The 18,034-nt window shown below is 43.7% G+C and overlaps 1 protein-coding gene across 1 annotated transcript in view; it reads left to right on the top strand.

The window, feature by feature from the left end:
* The first annotated feature begins 63 nt into the window (after window positions 1-63).
* The window catches only part of MAP3K3 (mitogen-activated protein kinase kinase kinase 3), a 69,155-nt gene continuing 51,184 nt past the window's right edge, over window positions 64-18,034 (top strand). Inside the window, exons 1-3 of the mRNA XM_007959738.2 lie at window positions 64-418; window positions 9,194-9,315; window positions 10,891-10,983. Coding sequence (XP_007957929.2) covers window positions 64-418; window positions 9,194-9,315; window positions 10,891-10,983 — 570 coding nt within the window. The remainder of the gene's footprint in view (window positions 419-9,193; window positions 9,316-10,890; window positions 10,984-18,034) is intronic.

Genomic DNA, 18,034 nt, shown 5'->3' with positions numbered 1-18,034 from the left:
GGCATGCAGCCCCAGCTGCGGAGGTGACACTCTCGGATCCGAGCCGCCTCCGCCATCGCCACCATGGGTAAGTGTCGCCACCGCCCCGGCCTGTGCCCGCGCCGTTCCGCGTCGCCCCGCCCCGCCCGGCCCGGGGGAGGGGGGAGGAGGACCCTGGGCCACCGCCTGACAGGCATGGAACGCCCGCTGAGCCCCGGCTGCGGACTGCCTGCCGGCCGGCGGTCCCTCCGCGAATCCGCGGCCCGGGCGGGGGTTCTGGCGCCCGGACCCACCGGGGCCCGCTGTCCGAGCTCAGTTCGCAGTCTTCCTTCCGGGCCGCGCGACGGGCGCATCCCGGGGAAGGGCGGCGGGGAGCGCGGGCTTCTGCTCAGCGGGGCAGCGCGCGTTGGCCCGGGCGAGCCGGATCGCGAGCCCGAGGGTGGGGGAGCGAGAGCACAGTGTGGGCCCGGGCTGGAGGCTGGTGCAGGCCCAGCTGCTGTTGTGTCTTTTCCTTGATTTGCTTTTTTTTCCTGCCTGTGTCATTTCCTTCCCTTTGCTCACACAGGCCGGCCTGTGAGCGCTCCCGGGGCTCGCTGTCGAGCCCTGTGCGCGCCCCAGCGCTGGGGGAGGGCGTGCGGGGAGACAGGCTGGGAAGCGATTACAGCGGGAATCACTGCTGTGCTAAACCGCGCAGTTGAGAAATGCACGCAGGTTGTTGGAAGTTAGGAATTGGTCGGGTGCTGCCAGTTATAACTCATATCCTGTTCTCAAAAATCCAGTTTCGGTGTTTTACACCCATTATTTTTATCTTGAGATATCACTGGAATTATGTAACTTTTGAGAGAGAGAAATACTTGCAGAGTAATATAAATCTCTGTGAAATTTTTTCTGTCTTCTCAATACCTGCAAGTTCTGTTGCAAAGATGTAATCTAAGGAAAGCTTTTAATGTTTCCAACACGCAGCATTTGAACTGAATTGTGTTTCATATCCTTTCTGGTAACTTAGCACATGACTATTGGACTAGATTAAGAAACAAATAATACTTCAGATGTCCTTCGCTTTTCTCGTTGGGACAGTTAGTGGGATACTGTTGCCTGCAGTCACAAGTTTTTCAAAATACTTGGTATTGTCAGTAATAGAGGGTGAGCTTCAGTGGAAGAAGAACCCTTTGCAAAGTCATTCATTGCTTCTGTGCAGTACCCCTTATGAAGAGGGAACATTGATGTTGGCTTTGCCTCATAGCAAGGTCAAATCATTTTTGTAGAGGTTAAGTGTATGCTATGTCACACTGGCCAGATACTCTTTTGTGGCCATCTCTGCACTGGCTTTGAATGAATTGCCTTGTGTTTCATACCATCCTTCATCTAGTATGGGAAGGGTTTATTCATTTGCTGGGTTTACTGTTTCCTTCCTATGGTTTGCTTCAGAAATGCTTGCTCTTCTGGGGAAGGTCTCCTATGACAGTGGGCGTAAAAGGAACCCAGGAAGGTCTGGTATTTCAATAAATAATTCAACAAATATTTATTACATATTTACTATAAATGGGGCACACAAAATTCTTGTCTCCTCCACAGGCTCAAACATTTATCTTATGCTATGGAATTTGGTGATTGCCTTAAATCTTTGAGCTGATTTATGAACCTATACATGGAGTTCCCAAGAGTTGGATTCAACTTGATGGCAAATAATGACAACCTTGTGATGCAAATTTTAATAAGTTTTTCCTCTTTGTCCTATGGAGGCAGCCTTAAGTTCCAAAGGGGAGTGTGAAATACTTGAGGGTGTGCCGACCTCCCACTCCCCACTTTCTGGACTGCCAAACCAGTTAGAGTGCCCGAATACCTTGGCTCCATTTCATTATCTGACACAAAAAAAGATGTAGCTGGTTTCAAGACGGTTTAGAAAAGTTTAAGTGTACGTGTATTCTGGAGAGACGGTTATAGGTTGAGGGGGAAGGAATTGTATAATGAAGTGTCAGTCCCCAGAGCAGAAAGGACTAAGGAACTCACTCAGTGTCTTTCCATGTGTCTCCATTTCAGTTTTAGATGAAGAAACTGAGGCAATGACAGGGGTAGTAACTTACCTGGTGACTGTAGTCTGTCAGGCAAGCCAGTTTAAGAACCGCTGTCCTCACTTTTTTCAGCACTTTTTACAAAGTTTTTCTCCTCTTTCTTTTTTGGAAATGTCCTTGATCCATTATTAGAGCTAAGTTTGAATTCCTCCAGACACCTAATTTGCCTTGTTGATAAGGGCTCAGCAAGGATATATGTATACAAACACACACTTAAACAAAAAAAAACCAAACCCACTGCTGTCAAGTTGATTCTGACTCACAGCGACCCCCATTGGGTTTCCGAGGTGGTAAATCTTTACCAAAGTAGATTGCCCAGTCTTGCTTCTGTGGTTACACAGTCTTAAATACTGTCTTTATTTTGGTGATGTAAATGGTAGAAATTCAAATTCCCAGGTTAGTTAATTTGCTTTAGTTTCTAGTTCTAAATATGTTTTTATTAGTGCTATAGTTCTAAATAAACTCAAGGGGTTGATCAGAGAGAAACACAGACTTGGTAATATTTTAGTTAAGTGTGTTAAATGTCACCCCAGTGAGGAAAGGACTAAAACTAATTTTGAGTCCCTGCCCTGCAGGTTCTTTGGTTAACAGTCATATTTTCCTGAGCTGCTCTAAGCTCTAAACTCAAGCTTGTTTGACAACTTGGAATTGTAATAAAAGCAGGTCAGATTTTTATATTGGCTGTTAGCACCAGTAAATTTCTAGTGGAAACTACACTTATCCCTGTAAATAATGGGAAATGTTCTATTTTTGGCTTTGATACTCTATGGCTATTAAAAGAAATTGGGATAGCTGGTCATTTTTTTCTTGGTCACATTAGAAGTCTATCCCAGCTTTAGTAATTATAGTGGCAAATGCCATTAATAACACAGGAGACTAATTTACTAGTGTTTATTTGGACTTTTTACATGTGCAATCTGAAACTTACTGGGAAATATTACTGAAAAAGTGTAATAGTTTGGAAAGGTTACAGGAAACTTAACTAGTGTGTTGAGTACACAATCAAGGATGTCTGGTTCTGATTTGGTACCTTGGTCTTAAGTAAGAATCCTTGTGACCTGCAGACACCTTGCATCTCTGTTTCTGTCAGAAGTTCCCAATTAGACCCATCTCAATTCAGTTTATCTAGAATCTGAAGTTGGTCTGTGTAGACTCTTGATTAGTTAGTAATTGTTTTGATTGAAACTTGGACCATAATCTAATAAATCAACAAATCAACATAGCTATGTCATGACTAGATTTCTGATATTAAAAAAATAATAATAATAACAGGTGGATTTTCAAAAGGAATTTTAGGCATTTGTAAAAAGTAAATATCTGTCCAACTGAGCATTGCTTAATGGAGTATACAGAGGATAAGAAGAAGTTTTCCTGGTCCTGTCTATGTTAGCTATTCATTGAGTCTCTGCCCATTTATCAAGTGCCTCCTATGTGCCAGGCACAGTGTTAGGCCCTGTACTTGCAAGATCCTGTCCTCAAAAAGTTATAGTTAGGTCAGGAAAACCAGAAACATGTGAACAATTAAGTACAATGACATGTTGTAGGTACTTTGTCAGAAGTGTAGAAAGGGGCTCGGGGGGAGAGATAGGTTCAGTGGTTTTGGGGTCGACACACATAGTCCTATAGTCTCCAGTCCTTTACATTAATTTCATAAACATTAAAATTAAACATAGTGGTGAGGTATATTATTCCTTATGAGGAAGGAATGACTTACTTTGTATTATGTATTAAAAAAAATTTTGAACCATCAATTAATATTGAATGGCTATTGTAGCCTAGAAACAGGAGCTGTTGGAAAAATAGACTTCAGAATTTGACTTTGAGATCTAGAAAAGGTTCAGCCATGTCCTCGAGGGAGAAAAGTTTCTTGTAAATTGAGGATCGGGCATTCCTGTCTAGTTATACTTGCTGTAAAACAGTGTTGGCGCAGATATGGACAGAGCAGAAGCAGTGGAAGTGTGTACAATGTCGTGAAGAGAAAGGTAATGAAATCCAACACAGGTACACTCGGAATCATGGGACATCCTGCGTGAGCAGTGTGATCAGCCTGTCTAGCAGAATTGGGTAGAGAATTATCAAAATGAAGAATTAACATCATTACTTAGGTAGAAACATGAATTTGTGGATTTGTAGATATGGAAAAGAGGGAGTGTCTAACATAGTAAACAGACATCACTGCAAGACAACATTGTTTACGGGGGAACATGGTGCTCCTGGAAACTTTTCTGGGTGATTAGCCAAAGGAATTCATAAATGGGAAGTGCCATGGACCCTGCTTTTAGACAGAAGTAATGGCTCAGTCTGGAAGAATGACTTCCTGCTGGAGCTAAAGAGAGGAGCAAGTTGCTTGGCAGCTCTGTACCATAGGTCAGGGTATCAGGAGAAGAAAAGGTCCTTGCTGGTGGATAATTACGGGTCTGTGTCTGCCCGAAACTTACAAGCTTCCATGTTTTAAGCCTGTATTCTAATCCTTGTTTCATAGTTTCCTTCTTTTCTATTTTCTATGGATACTTCCCCTACCTTAGATTGTTAACGTCTTAATCTCAAGAGTTAACTTCTTCCTCTTTGCACATCTTCCTAGTTAGTAGCTGTTACATGTGCGGGTTCACCCCCATCCTCAGGAAATCTTTCTGTGGTTATAGCGTACTAGTCTGCATGCTCAACTTGTCCACATGTAAAGCTCACAAATGAATTGCTGATTTCCACTGCTTCCAATTTTCTGGAAAAAACTCCAGCTTTTTAATTCTCTATAAAATTTTGTTCTGCCTCTACCAGTCTGTTGGACCTGCCAGGCTACTACCCCTGCTGCTGTCCTTCTCTGGTCTTGACTTCTGTGGTGCCACTCTTGTTTTTTTCCAATCCTTTTAAAGGCTCCTTTGCCAACTCCCCTTCTCACTGTACTTCATTAGGCTGACTCGCTAAGGATCAATCTCTGACCCTCTTTTCTTCCCCCTTTCCCCCTTACTTACTTACTCCTCCCGTCCTTTCTCCTTCTCCAGTTTTTAATTTCAGCTCTCATGGATCACAATGTCTGATCTGCAACCAGTCATGGGAATGGCACAGGACCAGGTAGCATTTCCTTCCCTTGTGCGTGGGGTCACCATGAGTCTGGGGCCTACTCTTGGCAGCTAACGACACCAAAAGCATAGCTGGAACAGCTTGCTTTTCTGAAAGAATCTTTATTTTGTAAATGTATCATGTAAGATCAGCTATACAACTCTTGCTACTCACACTTCGAAAACAATTTATTTTTATACATTTGCGTTTATGTATTTTGATGTGTATATTGTCTAATTCAATCTATTTATATATCTCGATTTGTGTTCTTTTATTGTTAAGTTTGAACACCTCCAAGTATCTTAATTTTTTCTAATATATGTGATAGGTAAGGCACTCTGGTGGCATAGTAGATAAGGCATTTGGCTGCTAACCAGAAGGTCAGCAGTTGAAACCCACCAGCTGCTCCGTGGAAGGGAGATGGAGCAGTCTACTTCCCAAAAGATTTATGGCCTTGAAAACCCAATGGGGGTCTCTGTGAGTTGGAATCAACTCAATGGCAGTGAGTCTGCTTTTTGGTTTATAATGGGTACTCAGCAAATAATTATTGCTAATGATTAATAAAAATCCAGAATTATAATTAAGTATTTGGGTACATTATGTGTTCTCCAGTCTTTTTCTATTGATGACGGTAATAATAATAAAAAAAAAGCTCACTGCCATCGAGTTGGGTCCGACTCATAGTGACCCCTCCTTGGGTTTCTGAAGTGGTATCACTACGGATACTCACCTTTCCTTCCGAGGAGTAGCTGTGGGTTTGAACCGCAAGCCTTCTGGTTAGCTTTTTTTTTTTAAGCATTACTGAGTGGTGTTAGTGTGTACCATCAGGTCACTCCTAGCAACCCTATAGAACAGAGTAGAACTGCCCCGTAGGGTTTTCTTGGCTGTAATCTATGGAAGCAGATCATCGGGTCTTCTCCCACAGAGCGTCTTGTGGGTTTGAACTGCTGACCTTTCAGTTAGCAGCCAAGCGCTTAACCCTTGCGCCACCAGGGCTCACCTTATTGAGTGTTAAACAAACCAACCAACCCACTGCCATCAAATTGACTCTGACTCATAGCGACCCTCATAGGGTTTCCAAAGCTGTAAATCTTGATGGAAGTAGATTGTCTCATCTTCCTCCCACACAGAAACTGGTGGGTTTGAACTGCGACCTTCTGGTTAGCAGCCAAATGCCTTACCCACTGTGCCACCTGGGCTCCTTTACTAAGTGTTAGGGACCATGAAAAATGACTTATAAGTATTTTTTTTTTCCTTTTAACCCTCACAGCAGCTTTATGAAATTTTACTTTTATTATCCCCGTTTCACAAATGGGAAAATTGAGGCTTAGGGAGAAAAAGTGATTTGCTCGAGACCTCCCAGCTAGTCTGTAATTTGATTCAGGACTTAAACCCAGCACTTGCTGACTACAAAGGTAATTTTCCTAACCAACTATTGCACTCTAAGAAAACTGCTGTTTGTTTTAAAAGGTTCTTTTCATTTGTTTTTCATTTTTAAGAAATGCTGTTGAAAGAATGCTGATAATTTAGTTACCATCTCGATCTAGGAAGAAATGCCCCAAAGAGCTGCTTGATTGACCACCTGTCTTTATCCATGTTCTCAATTTGAAGGATCATTTGAGAGCCTGTCTGCCTCTAGCAGTGTACTCTGCTTTGGCACTCAGTCACATTCTCTAACTCTGCTTCACTTGTGTCACTTGTCCCTGATTTCAGGGGATGGTGCCTACCGTCTCTCTACTCTGTGCTGAGCACTGAAAATGCCAAACAAGCTTATCTATTAAGTAATGCCAGGAATTGGTTAGCTTCCTGGAAACAGAATTTGTCAACCTGATAAACCAGCTCTTACGGTAGCATCATCTTCTCCAGAATTAGAAGTGGTTTCTCCAGTCACACTTGTTGATGTGATTTGAAAGGTGGTTTTGCGTGCATGTGTCTGACTTCAGACAACAACGGGAATCCTCCGTTCTAAGAGTGATGATGTTGACACTGAAAACTGTGTTCTGCTCCTGCTTCCCTGGATGCACCTTAGAAAACACCCACTCAGTCATCATCCTTTTCACATTTATCCAATTTATTGTTACAATTGGCCCAATTAATTTAATATATATATTAAATTGGCATATTGGCATATGTGTGTGTGTGTGTGTGTGTGTGTGTGTATAGAGGCTCTGGTAGCATAGTGCCTAAGGCACTTGACTGCTAACCAGAAGGCTGGCAGTTCAAACCCACCAGCCACTCCTCGGAAGGAAGGTTGGGCATTCCTACCTCCGTAGTGATACTGCCTTGGAAACCCAAGGAGGGGTCGCTATGAGTCGGGCCGACTCGATGGCAAATAACAACAACAACAAATATATATATATATGTATAGAGGCTCTGGTAGCATAGTGCCTAAGGCACTTGACTGCTAACCAGAAGGCTGGTGGTTCAAACCCACCAGCCACTCCTCTGAAGGAGGATGGGGGCAATCTACTTCCATAGTGATACTGCCTCGGAAACCCAAGGAGGGGTTGCTATGAGTCAGGTCAAACTCGACGGCACATAGCAACAACAACATATATATGTATATATGCCAATTTAATGTATAAACTGATCTTCCTAGCTTAGGTGCTATGCTCTAGTTTTTAAATCTTGGTTGAGAAGTTAAAAAAAAAACAAAAAACAATAAGCAAGTTCCCTTTTTTTAAGGAGCCTCTAAGGAAATTAATATAAAATATAGGATAATTGATGGAATCTCTGCATTTTAATCTTGATGGATGTCTTTCCATAGGTACCCACTTCTTCCTCACTCATTATTCCCTTTACCGTGTACTTTCGGTAGTACAGCTCTGTGACTTTCATACATCCTTCTGTGTATATTTTGAAGTGGAATTGTGTGGGACACTATGGTTGCTTTTCCTACAAGATGTAAATTTGATTTCACTTTTCTGAACAGGCAGGAATCTCTTCGTAGGCACCCTTCTGCCTCCTTTCCTGCACCTCCTCAAAGGGCAAAGGGCACCTGAGCACATTCAGTCTAGGAAGTGGGGAGAGGCAGATAGCATGGGAGAAAGAAGTGGGGTGAGTCTACTGCCTATACTTTGTGCTATTCTTTCCTTTCCAAGGGCAGTGATAAAGGCGGGAGATAACGGCACTCTCCTTGGGTGGAGTCTTTCATAAAACTTACTGCTTTTAAGATGTGCTCCAAGTGACTCACTTGTCACCACAGCAGAGTGTAACAGCTCATCCTCACGTTCCCTTCTAGATGGGCAGGTTCAGTTTCAACTCAAACTATTTATTCATTTTTCAAGTCCATTCAGTGCTATTTGGATGGACGAGGATCTTTCGAAGGACCTGGGAAATTTTTGCAAAACATGGCATTAGACTGGTTTGGGTTCTGGGTTTTGACCATTGTCCTCAATGCATGAGAATTCTAACATTATATTGTATTTCAAAAAAAGAGATTGAAAATAATGCCAATAAGGCAGAGACAATGCAATTGCTTGGTCAGTTAGGGAAGAAAAACAATAGAACTGCCCTTTGACTTCCCTCTGGGAAGCAGAGGGCCTATAAACTTATAAAGGGTTGGGGGAATTCAGAGGCTAGGCTTGTAAAACAACTTATCTTCAAAGCAGCTACATGAGGTCCTTGTTTGCTACCTTTTAAAATGTGCTCTCCTACATATGATGTTTTAAGAATAGGTTTGGGACTGATACTGTCCCTTCATCATATCTCTACTAACTTTCATTCAGTTGTCTGCCACGCTGTGCTATGTTCTTCACACCAACTTCTCATCTCTTTTCTTGTGGAGTTTCTCTGGCTTTGGACATAATTGCTCTGCTTCAGTGTGTGACCGTGCATGCACACACACACACACACACACACCCAGGAATTAGTAACTACGGCCAGAAGTCTGATTGAAGAGCTATTAAGAACTGATTAAAATTCGGATTGACACAGTCTGACCTCAGTTACCTACTTTGCAGAGCCATGTTACAGGGTCTGTCATTTCACTTGGGCAGAACTCTCTGTTATTCATGTGACTTGTGAAAGTACTTTTGCTGATCTGTGTTTAAGTATCTTAGCCCATGTGTGCTTTTTCATTGCAGACGAACAAGAAGCATTGCATTCGATCTTGAAGGATCTAGTGGCCCTCCAGATGAGCCGACGTTCCCGGCTACCTGGACATGAGACCATGAAGAGCAAGGACACGGGTCACCCAAATAGGCAGGTGTGTGTACTGGCTATATTTATTAGGGAGGGATTTTCATGTGGGAAATGTTTGAGAAGTAGGGTACTTTAATAGGAGCCTTGATTGCTATTGGCCCCTTTCTTTTCACAGTCTGTTAAATGCTAAATGATACATACCAACCAAGATGTAGGTCCATGATCTGGAGACCAGAGCTTTGTGCATCTGACCTCAATAGTTTTCATCTTTAGGGAATAAGAATTCCTTCACTTATGGTGGAGACAGTGCTCGTATCATTCTTTTATTCTTGTTCTTTACTTTATATGGGAAATATTTTATCCAGATTTATGATCCCCAACTCAGAAGGGTTTTAGCTACTCTTAGTCGTACATGCTCAAGAACAGTTAATTTTGGTATTAGCTTACGTGAAATATAGCTAGGGAGGGAAAACCATTTATTAAAAGATCATCTCATATATTGTAAGGGCAACAGTGAGTGATTTTGTGTTGTTATTGTTTATAGTTGTTTCCCCTTATATCTGCGTCTATAGGAAAACAGTTCTTATTTTTGGTAACATTTAACCTTGTGTGCTGTTGAGAATCTTTCTCGCCTCCACTGTCCTCTCCCTCCCTGTTTCCTGAGCACCTAGGCCTGTAGAGAGGAGTGAATGAAAGGGCACTTTCCTCCCCAGGAGGTTTCTAGTGCTGCATCAGTTGGGCATGTTTGATGAGAATTTTTCCATGATATTCTCCCCTGTGGTTCTCTTTGTTATCAGCGAATCCCCTGTCTTCTCCTTTGCACCTTGTCCATCAATTCTTCAGGAAGTACCCTTGGTTCCTGGAGAACGTTAAGGCCCCAGAGGGTTTTCTATCTGGGGTCTGCTAGATTGACCTCCCAGAGTATTTCCTGCCTCTGGGAATAGTAGGGGCCCTGAGTCCTTTTGCTTCGTGTGGTAACACAAAGATTAGTTTCAAATGCTGCTTTTATTTTTGTGGTTACCTTATGGAGCTGGGGGAATAACAGACTAGGGCCCATTCTCGTATTATTTTCATACATTGTTCTATCTAACTGTGGGCTCTCCCTTGCTGCAACTTGTTTGCATTCAAAGCTGCGTTTGGAAGGAGCATTCTTACCAGAAGTGAGTCCCCTCCCCCAGCATGAGCCTAATGACCTCACTTTCCTTCCTGTCTTCCTCTGTGGAGTGTGCTTGCTAATGCGCTCCAGTCAGCTGATCTTCCTCCAAACTGGACTATTTGTGTGGATACTGGCTAGGGGTGACTAGGGGAAGCTTTCTTGAGTTGGAAGACCCAGAAGGACCAGGCTGGGAAGAGGAGGGATGGATGGTCTCCAGTTCTTGAAGGGGGATTATCTTTTAGGAATCTTTCTGCTTAAAGTCTAAGGTCTGTTGTAAGAGGAGTCTTGATGTTTTACTGTGCCTGCTACTGTGTCACTGGAGTAAAGTGGCTACGAAGGGAGAAGGCTGTGAAAAACACTGAGTGCTGGTTAGGAGATAACCAGGAGAGCTGCTGGCCCTGTGGACCCATGGTTTACTTGAGTATTGTCAAACTTCTGTTGCCTGGAGGATATAAATTAACCTCAGTCTTTTTGTTTTTAAAGAAAAAGCACAACAGCAGCAGCCCAGCCCTTGCGAGCAGCCCCACAGTAACAACAAGCCCATGTGCAGGGGCCAGTGAGAAAAAGAAATTTTTGGTAAGGAATCAAATCTCCCCTTAAAGCTAAAAGTGCTTTTTAATACGGGTGCCGGAAGAGTGCAGAATTCACTTCCCACGTAAGTTGTTGTAGAGAGCGTGTAGGGCCCACTGGTTACTCATGACGTGTGTTCTGTGCCTCCAGTCACCATTTCCCACGGCAGTGTTATTCATCAACAGCCTCGTTCAGTGCTGCCCAGTGGACTTTCTGTGATGATGGAAGTATTCTGTATCTATTCTCTCCAATCTGTAGCTAATCACCACAAGCGGCTGTTGAGCAACTGACTCTTAAATTTTATTTCATTTTAATTAAGTAGTCATATGTGGCTAGTGGCAGTTGTATTGGATCACAGCTTTCTGTACTAAATATGAAGGACTATGGCTCTTTGGGGCAAGAAATTAAGTATATGTTTGGAGATTTGTTGGTACCTTCATTCCTTTCACACAGGTGATGAGTTTCGAGGCCTTGTGATACATTCCTCAGTGGGAATCCTATCTCAGGATTCTGTTGCAGGGACAGGGGGATCTGGGGGAAATGTGAAGCTGTGGGACATCTATGCATAGCTTTTTTAGAAATTAAAGCTCGGATTTTATGCTAACATTGGATAAAAAGACAATAAAAATGTCACAATAGCTTTTCCCAGTCATGAAGTTATGGTGATGGAATGGTTTCTCTTAGGTAGTAGAGGTTCAGCTTCTGACCAGGAGAGTTGTTCTTCAGCAAAATCCTAAAAGTGGAAAGGGACCAGGTCTTGGTGCATGTGGGCTGGGGACATGCATGTACGGGGGTGTTTACAGCTCAGTGTAGTAAAGAGTCTAGAGATGTTACTAATCCATTAACATAGGACTTTACAGTTTACAGAGTAAATTCACATTTATCGTTGTTGTTGTTTTTGTTAGCTTAGGCCTGGGATAAGATGAAACCATTTTCTCTGTTAGCAGTTCTCCCACCAGAAGGCCCACGCTTTGCAAGAGCAGGAATGGAAGATTAAAACCTAATTTAAAAGGCTAAGAGATGCCAAATTGGGCATCAAGTCGGACAAAAGATTCAAATCACAGAGTCCCATTTGAAAGTAACCAAGTATTTTGAGCTAGCAGGAAAGGTTGTTTAAGTGTGAAATGGTGCTGGCAGAGGGAAACAGCCCTTCAGTGTGAAAATGGCAGTGGTGGCTACAAGGCATAGTTGAAATTGACACAATTTTGTGGGGCTCAAGCATGGCCCAGCAAGAGAGCCAGAAGAGCTGTAGGCTTACTGACAAAATTGTTTTGGGGCTGAGGCCTGGAAAAACTGGAAAACCTCAGTTAATATCTCTACTTGGCAGTACTTCAGACATCCTTTTCTCTAAGTAAACAAGCTAGGTAAAAAGTTGAAAAAGAGAATGCTTGAGAACAAATAAGCATTTTGAGCAGCTCTGGAAGTGCTTGGGCAGTGAGTAGTGCCTGCCATAAACTATGGGCTTGGAGGTAGGATCTGTGTTCTCTGTATTCTCTCTCCTGCACGTTAGGTCCCTGGAAGCCTACAGTGTGGTGAGGGTTGGCTGACTGTTGCTCAGTGTTTGAGTGTCCTGAGTATGGGGGGGACTGTGGCTGGTTTTGCAGGTCATGATGTATAGCATCCCTTCAGCAGTTGTCATCTCAGTGCACCATCAGTGGGTGCTGGTTGTCTGTGGGGTGGACAGTTTTGTATACTGAGAAAAGCACTGGCCTGGGAGTCACTGAGTTATTAGTATCCATTAATATAGGATTTTCCAGTTGACAGAGTGCTTTCAACAATTTACAGAGTTAACAACAATGGAATGTACATAACACTTTAAGGTTTCCAAAGCTCATTCACAAAGTTATTGAGTGGAGCTAGGAACCAAACTCAGATTTTATGACTCATAGTATTATGGTCACAGTAATTTGACCATGTGTAAGTCATATAACCTTTCTGAACCTTGGTTTTTCCATCTGAAATATAGACATGGTAATAACCATTGAGTCTCTCTCTTAAGGTTGTTGTAAGATCAATGGCAGGATGTGAAGAATCTTGTACATTGTAAAACGAATGTACAAGTGTAAAGTAGTGGTGATAGCATCGCTTCTGTGGTGTTCTGGTGTTGTGGGTATGAGCTCTGATGAAAACTTCTAATCAGGTCATGGAACTGAAGGGGTTGAGGTTTTTCTACCTTTATTGGATTGTTGTTCCTGTCTATCTGATGGTCCTTTGCAACCTTCTGAAGCTAACCTAGTTGAAAATTCCAGTGGAGGAAGAAATATAATCCTTATTTCCACTGATCCCTGTTTCCCTTGAATCTTTATAAAAAATGGGAGGTTGAGGCTATGAAAAGACCTCAGCATCTGGGTCTGACCCTCCAGATGTTCACTGGTGGGTCTTCCAAGTGGAAGAGCTGCTTTCTTCATCACAGGTGTGTGCGGAACAGGCCCTTGGCTGTCACGTCTAGACGAAGAGAGCTCCAGGAGCTGTTCCCCAAGCAGGTCAGGGATTGAGACCACTCCATTTTGCTTTTACTACGATAGAACTGGTTCTTTAGGACCTTCCTTCTCTTTCAGGGTTGTTATGGACTGGCTAGTTTGAAAGTAAAACATGTTGAAAGTAACGTAGAAGCCTAGCATTATATTTTGTAAGAAAGTTACTGTATACTCTTGTCTTCCAGTGATCTCGCAGAACTTTTCTGAGTCATTTTTACAAATACCATGTTTATTTTGGTTGCTCTTTTCCCCCTTCTCATCCATTTACTATCTTTGGCAAAGTAGGACTCCAGTGTCAAAGATGTGGGGTGTGTATAGCAAATACAGGGGAGCAGGAGCAATATAGAATCAGGGAGAAGTATGTGGGATGGTGCCTAAATGACACCTTTGCCAGGTCAGATTAGTTCTCAAACCTTTGTCTAATAAACAGTTTGATTTTTCTGGATTCTTGAGAGCCCTTTTGGGTAACATGTTCAACTGTTAAGTTTAGACTTTGAGAAGGTCCTATTTCTGCTTCACTTTGGTGTTGTTGCTGGTTACTCTTATTCCTGCTGAGTTCCTGAGTCTGTAGCTCAAACCAGAGGCCTGCACTGTCTCTCTGGGCGTGGCTCTCAGTGTTCCTCTCACCACACTGGCTATGGCGGGCCAGGGGACTTGAACCTGCCCAGACCTGAATTTTTGTATGGAAACTTTTTTCTCAGAAACTGTAGCACCTCTTCATTCAACTCAACGTGTGCTTATAGTCAAGCTTCTTAGACACACAAAACAAATAGGAGGCATGTTCCCTGTATTCCAGGAAACAGGAAATGAGAAGTACAAACTAAGGTGGGACGTGGTTGTGCCTAAATGCACAGTACAGATAGTAAGTGCTATGGGGCCAGGAAAGTAAGGTAGGAGGTCGAGCTGAAGGCATTGTGGGTCATTTCTGGGGGAGGTGGTACTTTGTCCAGGCTGTGAAGGATGTGTGAAAGTTTGTTGTTGGTTGTCTCGTGCCGTCGGATGGAATTCTGACTCATGGCACCCCCGTGTGTTACGGAGTAGAACTGCTCTATAGGGTTTCCTTGGCTGTCATCTTTATGGAAGCAGAACCCCAGGCCTTTCTTCTGTGGTGTGGCTGCAGATTCAGACCATCAACCTTTGGTTACTACAGACAGTTTTCATTACCTAAAGACCTTGTCAAAGGTCAGTTAGGTGGAAAGGAAGAAGAATAATTAGAGGCCTGGGGAAGGAATGAATATGACCTAGCTCGAGAGGTAAGGTGGACATCCATCTGGCTGCAGAGGCGAGTTCCTGTAGGGAACAGTGTGAATGAGCCTGCCTTCCAGGGCACTCCGGATGATAGCTGAGGAGTTAGACTTTACTCTGTAGGTCTTGGGTATCACTGGTCATGTTTATAACAAGAAAGGGATGTGAGCGGACTGAAAGGAGGAAGCCGAGAGGTCCAAATGCTGCTTTAGGAACCCAAGGGGGAGGGGAAAGGGGCTCAGTGAGGGTGTGGTAGGGAGATGGGAAGCAAGCTCTGAGGGGGAGGAGAAGAAAAGAATCAAGCAGAACTCAGAGGCTTGAGCCTGTGTAGCTCCTTATTTATTCCACCCGTTATGAAAAGGCATACTTGTCAGTGAAAGATGAGAATAGCTAGAGTAACTAGCTTGTGTTGTGTTACCGAATAAACCCCAATATTTCAGTGGCTTTAATGGAATGAAAGTTTATTTCTCGATCATGTTACATGACTGCAAAAACGGCAAGGAGGCCACATGTTCTGACCTCCTCTAATCCTACAAGAGGAAGACAGAATTACTATCAATAGCCCAAGGCCTATTCCTGACAGGCCAGACATGCTGCCTCCCTCCAGTCTTTCTTCCAACCGTTCCTCCCAAAGCACCTACCACCTCTCTCCTGGGTTCGATAATTCGCTGCAGTGGCCACACAGAACTCACGGATTACGGGGTTTATTAGGGAAGCACCAGGCTACAACTCAAGTTCAGGAAGAACGCTCAGTCTCTCTCCCAGCCCACCATCCCTCAGCCAACAGTCTCTCACAGTCTCTCCCCCAGCAGTGCGTGTCCCTCGGTGTCTCACTCAGCAATGCGCGTCTCTTTCCCAGCAGCATGTGTCTCTTTCAGCAGCACGTCTTCCTCAACCAGCAGTCAGAGAGAGAGTTCTGCCTCTAGGAGACCTCCTTTTGAGCCCGGCAGAGTGGCCAAACTAGCCAATCATAGCATCAGAACTCTAAGCACCTGAGAGAGAGTGGGCACCTCCTAGAACATTGTTTTGTGCCACGCCCAACAGAAATACTCCAGGTGGACAACTTCAGCAATCAGGAGCTCCTCAGTTGCTCATAGAAAATCCCATCTTGGAGTTTACAAAGACTTTTGGGTAGAAAAGCCACACTAAGTAATTTACTACACTGCAATGACCTTTGTGAGGGAGGAGGATGGTACTCCCCACAGTCACTGAGGGCCCAGATAGATGGAAAATCCATTGTCTTACAACTCTATCATCTGGAACATGTGGCCACCAAGGAAGAGAGTGTGGATCTCAATTCTCTTCCTGACTCCTGGTCAGTACTAGTCATAAGGCTCCCAACTAAAAAAAAAAAAACCTCACTGCCATCAAGTTGGATCTAACTCATAGTGACCCCTCCTTGGGTTTCCGAGGCAGTATCAGTACAGAAATAGATTGCGATTGCCCAATCTTTATTCCAAGGAGTGCCCAGTGGGTTTGAACTGCCAGCCTTCTGGTTAGCAGTCAAATGCCTTAGGTACTATGCCACCAGGGCTCCCTCCTAACTCATAGAGGCTATGAAATGCAGGGGCATGCATGGAGTCCTGGTGAGCACACTGCCTCTGCCAGGGCAGTGCTGTCCAGACACCATGGGGGCCTCATGTGTAGTGGGAAAGGGCACTGAATCACCACTTTCAATCCAAAAAGTTTGCATTCTGAAATACTTTTTAGCCCCAAGGATTTTGGCTAAAGGACTGTGGACCTGTATTATTATTCATTGAACACTTACTATATGTCAGGTACTAGTCTAGTCTCTTTAGGGAGCCGTGGTGGCACAGTGGTTAAGCACTGGCTGCTAACCTAAAGATCAACTGTTCAAACCTACCTGCTGCTCCATGGGAGAAAGATGAGGCAGTCTGCTTGCATGAAGATGATAGCCTAAGAAACCTACAGGGCAGTTCTACTCTGTCCTATGTAGTATGAGTCAGAATCTCCCTGATGGAACACTATAACAACATTCTATTTTTTTTACCCAAATTATATCATTTAATTCTTTAGATAACTCCATGAGATAGATATTATTATTCGCACTCTACAGATGAGGAGGCTGAGTTACAGAGAGGTTAATTAACATGTTCAAGGTCAAGCTAGGAAGTTGTAGAGCCAGGATTTGAACCCAGGCAGTTTGATCCTAGAGCCGAGTACTTAACAACTACATAAACCAAAAACAACCCGCTGCCATCTATTCTGACTCATAGTGACCCTGTAATACAGAGTAGAACTGCCCCATGGGGTTTCTACGGCTGTAAATCTTTGCAGAAGCAGACTGCCGCGTCTTTCTCTGGTGAAAGGTTCGAGCCAGCGGCCTTTCAGTTAGCAGTGAGCACTTTAACCACTGGGCCACCAGGGCTCCTCTACAACTACATATCTTGAAGGTTTGATTGAGAGATTGGAGCTGGACACAGAGATTTGGGAACCTTCACTTTAGAGTTGACACATCAAGTTTATCCCATTGGGGAGAAGCTTTGAGAAGGGGAGAAATCCAGAGGCCAAAAGTGCAAACACTGAGGTTCGGGGGGGCGGCGGGTGCAGGAAGAAGAGGAACGAGCAAAGAAGCAGAAGTGGTTAGAGTGGTCCCTGGGCTGGGATAGAGTCACAGGGGTCAGCACAGGAGAGAACTCCATGAAAGAGGACTTGATCAACAGTATGAAATGTCTCAGAGAGGTCAAGGAGAATGGATGGCAGGAAGGAACTGATCTAGCTATCTTTATCTGAACATTCCGTATCCATCGCTTATTATGGTCCGCCTGACAGGAGAAACGCAGATTTAGGAACTTGGCAGATTGGGGTGCACTGTGAGGCACAGGGAAGCTGATCGTGGGCCTTCATGCTGCTCTGGAAAAGTTGTCACCGCATCAGAGAAGGGATTTGGTGCCCTAGGCTCTTGGTGTACACTGCTTACTCCTCACAGACTTGGTTGGTTTTAGGTGGAAGGGATTTGTATGGGGGAAGAAATTTTAATCCCCTACTGACTAAATTCACATAGGATAGTGCTTGGATAATGGCCCACCATTAAATAAATTTAGTTCCTTCAATCCTAGAAATGAACTGAGGGGGTTCCTTCATAAAAACAACAATAACAATCACCCTTGCTGTTGAGTCCATTTCCACTCACAGCAACCCTACAGGACAGAGCAGAATCACCCTGTAGGGTTTCCAAGGCTGTAATCTTTTTTTTTTTAAATTTTATTTTATTTAGATTTGGGTGAAGATTTACAGAGCAAAATCACTCTCGATACAGCAGTTCACATATACTTTGTCTCATGTCATTGACCACAATTTACCACAATGCAACA

Source organism: Orycteropus afer, unplaced genomic scaffold (assembly GCF_000298275.1).
Source record: "Orycteropus afer afer isolate SDZICR_OR568_19922 unplaced genomic scaffold, OryAfe1.0 scaffold00018, whole genome shotgun sequence".
NCBI lineage: Eukaryota > Metazoa > Chordata > Mammalia > Tubulidentata > Orycteropodidae > Orycteropus > Orycteropus afer.
This window is presented reverse-complemented; position numbering and strand designations above follow the sequence as displayed.